General features: G+C 36.9%; 1 protein-coding gene across 1 annotated transcript in view; it reads left to right on the top strand.

Annotated features, from left to right (window-relative positions):
- LOC106877891 (recQ-mediated genome instability protein 2) overlaps nucleotides 1-6,462 on the top strand; it is a 36,353-nt gene extending 29,891 nt beyond the window's left edge. Inside the window, exons 3-4 of the mRNA XM_052970154.1 lie at nucleotides 3,275-3,374; nucleotides 4,964-6,462. Of these exons, the coding sequence (XP_052826114.1) occupies nucleotides 3,275-3,374; nucleotides 4,964-5,139 (276 nt within the window). The 3' untranslated portion in view covers nucleotides 5,140-6,462. The remainder of the gene's footprint in view (nucleotides 1-3,274; nucleotides 3,375-4,963) is intronic.
- The last annotated feature ends 3,693 nt before the right edge of the window (nucleotides 6,463-10,155 follow it).

Below are 10,155 nucleotides of genomic sequence, written 5' to 3'. Positions count from 1 at the left end.
GAATTTGAACTCAAAACGTAACGGCAGACGAAATACCGCTAAGCAGTTCGCCCAGCGCGCTAACGTTTCTGCCAGCTCACCTTTCAGTTTCTGTCTCTCAAATCCGCTCACAAGGGTTTGGTCAGCCCAGGGCTATAGCAGAAGACACTTTCCCAAGGTGCCACACAGTGGGACTGAGCCCGGAATCATGTGGTTGGGAAGCAAGCTTTTTACCACACACCCACAGGGTTTTTTTTTTTTTTGTTTTTTTTTTCACCTCCTGAAAATTAAGGTGTTTCACGAGTGGAAAGTTTAGTCTTGTTTCCATGCCTTCCAAGTGTAAAATGTCTGCATACTGCATATTAGCTTAAAATAATTATAAGTCTGGTGGTCTGGTAGTATAGTTGCTGAATATATTGCACATGAAGAACAACCTTGAAATTCCTTTGTTTTGTGACCAGTTTCATTATTGATATTAATTTCAGCAGTCTTTCATCCAAATGCAAGACCTATGTGGTTAGTACTTTGAATTTAATGGGAAAATATTACACTAACCTGTTATTTCACTTATTTTATTGTCGTCTGTCTCTAACCGTAAATTTAAATCACAAATGCCTGACACGATGCATTTATTCAAAGTTTGTGTAGATATTGTTGTTTTGTATCTGTGTTCAAGGTTGATCAATGTATTTAGCTGAGATTAATTCTAAGGAAAACAAGAACTAGTTTGTCAGGCAATTGAAAGCAGTTCTTCTCTATACTAATATATTTAATGGAAAAGACACATTAAATAGAATTTCTTAATTCTTATGTCTTAAATTATAGAATGTTAATTTAAAATGTGTACGTATTTAAATTAGATAATTGCAAATAAAGGCAAGAGCATGGTTATTTGGTAAGAAGCTTGCTTCCCAACCACATGGTTCTGGCTTCATTCCCACTGTGTGACACCTTGGGCAAGTATCTTCTACTGTAGCCTTGTGCTGACCAAATCCTTGTGAATGGATTTAACTGAAACTGCCGCCATGTGTGTGTGTATGTATGTGTAGGTCTATATATATATATATATATATATATATATATATATATATAGATGAGAGAGGTGTTGGTGTGTTTACATTCCCACTAAGTTACAGAGGTGTAAACATACCAACACCTGTTAAGTGGTAGTGGAGGACAGTGACTGACAGAATAAGTGCCAGGCTTAAAAAATAAAAAAGTACTGGGGCCAATTCATTTGACTAAAAACACGTCAAGGTAGTACCCTGGCATGGCCACAGTCTGATGACTGAAACTAGTAAAAAATTAAGATGACACATTGGTAGGACTTACCTAATCTAAGCTTGGTTAACTCTGATAGTAGCAGAACAATTTTCTTCAGGATATAAGATATAAATGATATTGCATTTGTGGTCAAGAAAGCAGAGAATCAGTATCTTTGAATACAGGCAGTATAAAGATGAAAATAAAATATTACTGCTTTTTAAATACAATTAGTGTTGCGATTGCATAATATTTGAAATATTGCTCTGTGTGTGTGTGAGTGAATATTTAAGGTATGTAGGTGTGTTCTTTGATCCACTGTGGAATCTTGTATAAGCATGTTTTGTTACAGCCTTTAATGAACCCAAGCATTGTGGCTGTGTGGTAAGTAGCTTGCTTATCAACCACATAGTTACGTGCTCAGTCCCACTCATATTCCGAATAATTATGCAATTAATTTTGTGGAGGCGCAATGGCCCAGTGGTTAGGGCAGTGGACTCGCGGTCGCGGGATCGTGGTTTTGATTCCCAGACCGGACATTGTGAGTGTTTATTGAGCGAAAACATCTAAAGCTCCATGGAGCTCCAGCAGGGTGTGGCGACGAACCCTGCTGTGCTCTTTCACTAAGGTGGTGCTCCAGCATGGCCGCAGTCAAATGACTGAAACAAGTAAAGGAGAGACATGAGTCTCAGTTTGCCAAGATTATATTAGCAATTCAAAGGTCCATTTTATCAAACTGTCATGTGTTTAGGTTTCAGAATTATCTGATGGCTACATGTGTCTGTGGAATACTCAACCACTTATGTATTAATTTAATGAGTGTGTAGTTCAGCTGATCAAACAGCTGAATGCTTATTGTTGATACTGATGCCAGATACATTGTGTGTGTGTGTGTGTGTGTGTATATTTCAACATGTAAATAAATGATGCAGAAAAGCTTTCATTCATTGGGTTTAAAAAAGGGAAAAAAATGTATTGCAGTACCATCTGATATTTAATATTGATGAATTGGCTGAAGAGTGGATAGCAAGTTCAGTCAGTTAAGAACGAAGCCAACCAGTCTGATGGAATATGTGCATTACAACAGGATAATTAAGTTGAACATTTAGAAGACAACTGAAGCCTTGGTCATGCAGTAATATTTAAAGGCTCACTGAATGATCTGAGTGTAATCATTACTATAGCAAACTAGATCTTCCATAGATGCAATATAAGCACTATTGTCTGCTGCCAGAAAATAAGATGTATTGGAGAATGGAGATTAAATGGAATTAAAACATTCCAAGGGAAAAGTTGTGAGAATGTTTTTGCCATAAAACATTTCATAGAATGTCCATCTGCACTGCATGAAAGCTTCAGCATGCCATTGCTAGTTTGACCAGCAGAGATGGTAGGCCAACAACTGTAACAGATAGTTTCAGGTTACAGGATGTAATCAATTGGTTCTAGCCATTAGCACCTAGATGGAATTTGAGCTTGGAACACAAAGCTGGAATGGATATTGTGAAGTTGACACTTCAGCAATTTCACCTATTCATTTCCTCCCTGAACTAGTGACCCCACCAAAAAGATAGAAAATGTAGTTGACCATGGCAGAGAGTTGAAATGAATATTGCAAAGCAGTCTTATTTCATTACCTATCACAATAAAACATACACACTCTGCCGTTTTCACATCATGATGTTGGGTGCAGGCATGGGCAAGTGATTAAGATGTGTCTGTTTAGCAATCTCATTGTTTTGATTTCAATTCTGCTGTGCAGAATAACCTGTGATTGACCTTAAGTTATGCAAGTGAATGGAAGTCTGAGTGGGCTGTGTCTCCTCTTGGGTGATTTACTTAATCTATATTCTGGTTTAAAATGACCATTGGTACTTGGATGCTTTTGACAATGGACTCTTTTGCACGTACTCATACCAGAACTCTTATTTTCTTATTCGTGTCAAAGGCCCTCAATGTCTTTGTTACTCTTCTCTTTCTTAACTAAACTATAAAGCAATTTTATTTCTAATTGTTGTTTGACATTTTTCAGTGCTCAAATGATGATAACACTATCTATCTTGATGATGGTACAGGCCGTGCAACTGTTCGATGTGGCACTCTCCCAAGTCAGTGTGATAAACTTACCACTGGTGAGTATTTACTTTGATTGTTTTTTTTTTTATGTGTAAAATTTTATAAGGTTATGTCAAGTTGCTTGTGTATGCAACTGGTAATACTGCAACATACTATAACCTGTTTCATGGTGAGAAGAGTGATTTTAGATGCCTTGCAGAATGAAAGTCAAGGTCTGTCAAAGGGCAGATGAACTCAGGCGTCAGTGGCGAGCCAATAATGTGTACATATGCACGTTATATGTGTGTGTTTGTGTGCTCAGTGACATATTTTCATTTCTTCCAAATGAGGCATGGAAGAAAAAAAGTAACCTTCATCTCCAGAGCTTCGAAGTTAATGGCAGCAGGTCAAAAGAGGTCAGCTAGTGCAGATGGCAATATATCACCATGCTGGGCTTGAAGCTGTGACACAAGTCAAACATTTGGAGATATCTTATGTTCTGGACTCCTACCAAGTTAGGTGATATTAAAAGGTCTGGAGATGCCTTCGAGCACTTTGGCAGTTTCTTGCATTCTGATACATATTGTGTGAGAACGAAAGTGAGTCTGATGGGTGTGCATCCACCTCTCACTTAAAAACAAGTAAGCAAGAATACTCAAAAATACTCTCTTGTGGATAAGAGTGCATGACACATAACTGACACCCACTGGCTTCCAACTAAGGGTCAAATAGTTCTGTGCTATTTGGAGCAGTCTGCATATTTGTGACAATGAAATAACTTCACTTCTGTAGTTTCAGGCACTTGGAAGGTATTTGAAGTCTTCTGTCCCATCTTCTTTCATGTGACTGCGTCTTTTATTGAAGTGTTGGATAATTAGCTGTGGTCATCATTGATTACTTGTGAATGAGACTTCTTGAAGCCACACACAGAAGGTCTTTCACAGTGACAAGTGGGATGTTACACATTTATGACTCTGAAATGTTGCTACTTCTATAGCATGTAGTATAAGCAGGGCCATTTGTGATTCTTTGATCCCTGGCAGTTGTAGGTACTCATGTAGTCATAAACAGATACATACCCTTGGCTACACCAACACTGGCCTGGTATTTTGTCTTTCATCATTCCAGGATTGATAAAGTAAAGTTCAGCAAGATCTGAACTCTGGGTGCAAGAGAACCAAAACAAATGTGACACATTCTTCCTGATATTGTTACAACTCTTTTAATTGGTTAGCTCAGTTTTTCCCAACCTATTTTCCCGCAGCCTCCACTGTCTCTCCAGGAAAAGGTATTCTGCATTAGTGGTTGCGAAAAAAAGAAATCTTTATTTTTAACATTTCATAATTATATACTTTAAAGATATATCCACACTAGGGATTAGAATTGCACTATACTGTAGCAAACGGTCTTCATACTGTATGCATGACCAGAAGGATTGGTTTGGTTAGGCTGAGTATAGGTGTAGTATGCTTCCTGTGAAAAATAGATTTTCACAATTCCATGTTCCCCCTAAAAAAAGAATTTGGATCCCCTGCTTACCGCAGTTTTCCCAGGCTCACTGGTGTGGCGGATGCACCACATTGGGAATCTCTGCTAAATAACAGGCTCTTTATTAACATTGGTTTTTAGCTCTAATTTTATATTTTTTATTTTTTATTTCTTTTAGGTCAGTATGGAATGGTGATTGGAGAACTTCTGGAGACAGATGAATCTCCAACTATTAGGGCCATTAAGATGCAAGATCTTGGAACAGTACCAAGAGCAAGTGATTTGTGGAAGCTGGAACTTATTGATATGAATTTGGCTTATCTGATGCACGAAGGTCAACAACAATTGCTGTAATACCACTTTGTGTTAGTTCAGATGAATTAGTGAACTAATCACTCTTGATGCTGGCTGCTGTTTTGAATGTACCAGATATAAATTTACCAATATTTTTCATTGAATCTTCAAATGGATGCTGCTACTATTTCAATTGTTGTGTATTGTATTCTGCATATGACCTAGGGCCACATATGAAATGTGATGGCCTTCTAATCAAGGACATAAACCAGGAGCACTGAGCCCAGGCTTATTGTGTTCAAACCATTCCTTCAGTACTGTAATTTACTTCCAGACATGACATCATTATATTTAGTAGATTCAGTTTGAATTAACTACCTCATTCATTCAACCGAGTGGCTTCTTGTTGTTAGATTAAGGTAATAGACCATATATGGTTACAGGGCCAATAGTAACACAGTCATTGTGCTGGACCCTAAGTAAGTCATTTAACTTTTTTTTTTTCCTGGCTGTGCAAAAACAAAAAAAATAAAAACTGCACTGATCCTACATTATGGTTGAACTAGCGGTTAATATTAAGAATGGTGTCCTTGATACTATAGTGAAATGTTGATTAAACGATATCATGAACATGAAAGAAAGAGGGGTCACCATCTTGTATGTAATAACAAGAAAATAGGAATTCACGAGTCGTTTGTAATAAATCATAACCTATTTATCACTGGAGGTATGTGTTAACATACAAGGTTAATTGAAGGAACATTACATTAACATATTCTTTTTGCAATCATGTCTCCAAGTAAGTGAGGCGAATGTACGCGTAAGTGGGTGCATATGTAGTGGCCTGATTCAATGCCGATCTTAGACTAGACAGACACTGAGTGGCACAAATTTAGAAATTTGTTCCTTTATATAAGGGATGAACCGGAAGTCCCCGACTTCCATGTCAACTGGAAGCTTCTAGAATGTTTGAGAACTTTCTAGAAGGTTAAGGGAGATTACTCTCATTAAATCCCTTTTCCATTTTGCTTTCATGCATGACCGCCAGCATTCACTACGTAACTCCCTCCTCAGATGAGCAGTCAATAAACAAAACCATTGCAGTGATCTAGGGCAGGTACGAAGCAAAACGAGGTAGCAGAAACATGATGCTTGTATTGATTTTTTTTGTATTTTACTACTTGTTTTGCAAGCATGTGATAGATACTGAATATAATTGCAGAGTTTCGTGCAATAAACCTTTAGCTACACAGCTATGCACATCAAACTAAATGCAAAAAACATGGCAAAGTGAAAATACATTGTGAAATATGCACAGGAAAAATGTTTGTGAATAACATTGTTTGTAAAAGAAATAAAACAGTTTTCTAACACAAAGTTAAATATACAGAGTTTTGGATAATTTTTGTGGCTAATGTACTGTTCTACCACTTCTTGTGATGTAAAGTTTAGAGATATGTTGTGGTGGTATTGGTGTAGGAGTGAATGTACGTGGTATGTCAGGTTCTGAAATGAGATTTTCTGAGAAATTTTTTTTTTTATTCTGTCAATGGATATTGTTTCTTTTCGACCGTTAATTTTGACTATGAAGTTTTTTGGTGAGTGCAACAGTACACGATTGGGTCCTTAAACGGAATCGTTCCGAATAAAAATGTGTCCACTCGGATGTCTGATGGGACAGTAGAAGAAATGGATTGGTCCTGCAGCGACATTGGCGGAAGATTGGAGAAGAAAGAAGTCTCTTGACATATAATGACATATCAGAATCTGATGAATCAACTGGTGTGAACATTTGACCAGGAAGCATCCAGGTGGTGCCGTAAAGAAGTTTGGCTGAGGAAAAATCTAAATCTGTCTTAACAGCGAAACGGCAACCAAGAGCAATTGGTAGGAATTCGGTCCAACATTGTGGGTCAGGAGTAGCGAGTAGTGCAGCTTTTAACTGTCTGTGGAATCGTTCTATCATTCCATTGGAAGCTGGGTGATAACTTACCATATGAATTCAATGAGCACCCAAGAGTCATGATATTTCACAGAATAAAGAAACTTCGAATTGGTGTCCTCTATCAGTAGTTATTTTAGATGGGACACCAAACCGCCCAATTAGAAATGAACGCTTGTGCGATGGATTCGGTTGTTATGTCAATCAGAGGTATGGCTTCAGGCCATCGAGAGAAACGATTGATGCAAGTTAAGATGTACGTGTAACCATGATGAACAGGCCAGGGTCCAACAATGTCGATGTGGACATGATGGAAATGAGTGTCCGGTGGGCTGAATTTTCCAAGAGGAGCTCAAACATGTTGATGGACCTTGGTACATTGACACTGCAAACAAGAACGTGTCCAACTGGTGATTGTACAGTGCATGTGTGGACCTTTCATATACTGTACTAGTACTAGTGTATTCAGCTGTCTTGTAGCAGTGTTGGGGCAATTTGAATGTGGTGTCTGATGACTTTCACCCCTTATATTTGTGAGCTGATTGGTAATGCTATGGCAAGCACTCACTCATACTTCTTATTTTCTGGGTGCAAGTCTTGAAGATTAAACAGCAATGAGGAATGACACTTAAGTACACTAGGTATTCAAGGCTCAAGGAGTGTTCCACATCAAGTTACTTGAAGTTAACACTTTGTTTACTATTCTCTGTGATGGACAGTACACTTGTTTTTGATGGTTTGATCAGAGAAGGTTCTCTTCATAATATGGTGTTTGCTGATGGGGAAATTTCTAGCTTCTCATTAAGTCAGTATAACATCCTGCAACACTCAGGACTTATTCTAAAAACATGGTATTGTTTGTTCTTTTAAAAACTAGACAAAGAGTCCTGAAGTTTATTGGACAGATGCATTGTCAATTATTGAAGAAGCTTTCCTGTTATGATAATCATGTTTATGTTACCACGTGGTAATGAAGAAGATCTGTGTCATTACAGAAGTATTCATTAATTTCTTATTTGTGATGTTTACTGTTCATTCTTTTCTTGGTCTAGTTGAGGAATGCACAAGTCTTTTTTAAATCTATATTTTGTAACGTTTTCAATTAACTTTTATCACCATTGTAACTATTTTCAGCTTTGATTTAATCTATTTTGCAATGGCTTGAAACAAATTATACTCAGATATAAAGTACATTTTCAAGAATTTTGTTTATGATAAGGTGAAGTCTTTTCTACTCTTCTTGGAATGTAGAATATTTGCGTATTCTTAAAGATCATTTTTAAAATATCAGAATATGTTAAGCTACCAACGTTATTTTCTAAAATATAGGATAAAGATATAATACTGTTTGACAACAAATTACTAATGCTATAACTAATTACTTTCATGTAATCATTTGTTTTTGTTTTGGATGGGTAGTTTACCTATCACCAACCAATTTACAGTTTTGGGGATGGGTGCATTTAATTGTAGCACTAATACTAGACGAATGGTAAGTTATTTTACCAATGTCAATAGTGTTGGTAGACTGTTATTACACTGTAACAATTTTGTAGCTTTCATTTGATTACTTTCATAGATGGACACCTTTCCTCTATATTTTCCAAGCTATACTTACAACTATTCACGTAGCTCATCTTGATTCCAAAACTCTACCAGTCTTGATGAAAAGTGATTCACTAGTTTTATATCTTTGAAAGAATCGTCCTAAATAATTTGCAAATGATGATCAAATAATGCTAAATTATGATCTGAATGGAGACTTGCCACTGAATTCTTGCCAAACATCATTCCATTGGAACCAAATGCAAGTAGATTCATATATCAACAACCTCAAATGTTCTTTCTATCGGAGAAACACATCCTGACCTAACAACAGTCTATTGAATTTGAAATTACAATTAATCTTTTCATGTCCTCATCAAAAGAAATTAATACTATTTAACAAACCTCCATACTATTTGCTGGTAATGTTTTTTGTCCTGTTTAGAACTTTCCATACCTCTTCTCACACTTCTAGGATTTTAAGACCCTATTCTTGTTGCAAGGTTTCTTCTTGCTTGTGTTGAGCAATGAGAATATACTTCAAACATCTGAAATGTCATTGTTGAAGTAGATGGCTTTATGAATAACTGAAACAAACTCAGACATTTTAACTTAACTTTGTGTCCAGCAATAAATGATTTATATATTATCAGTTCCAGTTGCTTAGTTAAAATTTATGATCAGACTGAATGTAAAACATCAGGCCACCACATGGCTACAAAAACAGTTTGCGGGATACTAAAATAAATGCACTTAACAAAATTCAACATATTATTTGTGAAACGCCTCAGGCCTTTTGATATCAACCTGCTGGAAACCATCACAGGTTTTGTGGTACATCCTTTTTACTTTAACATTCAGATTACCCTGTCAAATGTGGTGCTTATTTATTCACATTGTTTTGAATTAATCTTGCATTATTATTGGTGCAGGTATGGCTGTGTGGTAAAAAGCTTGCTTTCTGACTACTTGGTTTCGGATTCAGTCCCACTGCATGCTGCTTGGCAATTTGGGCACATGTCTTCTAAAGCCTCATGCCAACCAAAGCCTTGTGAGTGGATTTGGTAGACGGAAACTGAAAGAAGCCCATCGTGTGTGTATGCCTTTGCATCTGTGTGTATCCCGGCCACCAACACCACTCAACAATTGACATTGGTGTCTTTACATCCCTATAACTTAGTGGTTTGGCAAAAGTGACTGATAGAATAAGTACCAGGTGTTTAAAAAAAAAAACTGGGGTTGATTCATTCAACTAAAAATTCCAAAAGGTAGTGCCCCAGCATGGCTGCAGTTTAATGACTGAAACCAGTAAAAGATAACATATCTTGTAGCTTTGCAATTTTGATGATGTAATTGTTTATTTTGAGAATGGCATTGAGGGGTACATGTGACAGGCCAGATCTGGCCAGTTTGAACATAAAACTGGCAGAATATTTGGGACAGATATGGTCGGTTTAAATGCTAAAGGGGTTCAATGGTCTAAATTTAAATTTTCCATTAAACTTTCAGGTTAATTTATATTCCAAACATCAGCCTAATAATCCTTTCTACTATAGGGCACAATTTAGAGGAGGGGGACTAATCAATTA

This window comes from Octopus bimaculoides, chromosome 8 (assembly GCF_001194135.2).
Source record: "Octopus bimaculoides isolate UCB-OBI-ISO-001 chromosome 8, ASM119413v2, whole genome shotgun sequence".
NCBI lineage: Eukaryota > Metazoa > Mollusca > Cephalopoda > Octopoda > Octopodidae > Octopus > Octopus bimaculoides.
The sequence above is the reverse complement of the archived record's forward strand: the minus strand, read 5'-3'. Positions and strand labels throughout refer to the sequence as shown.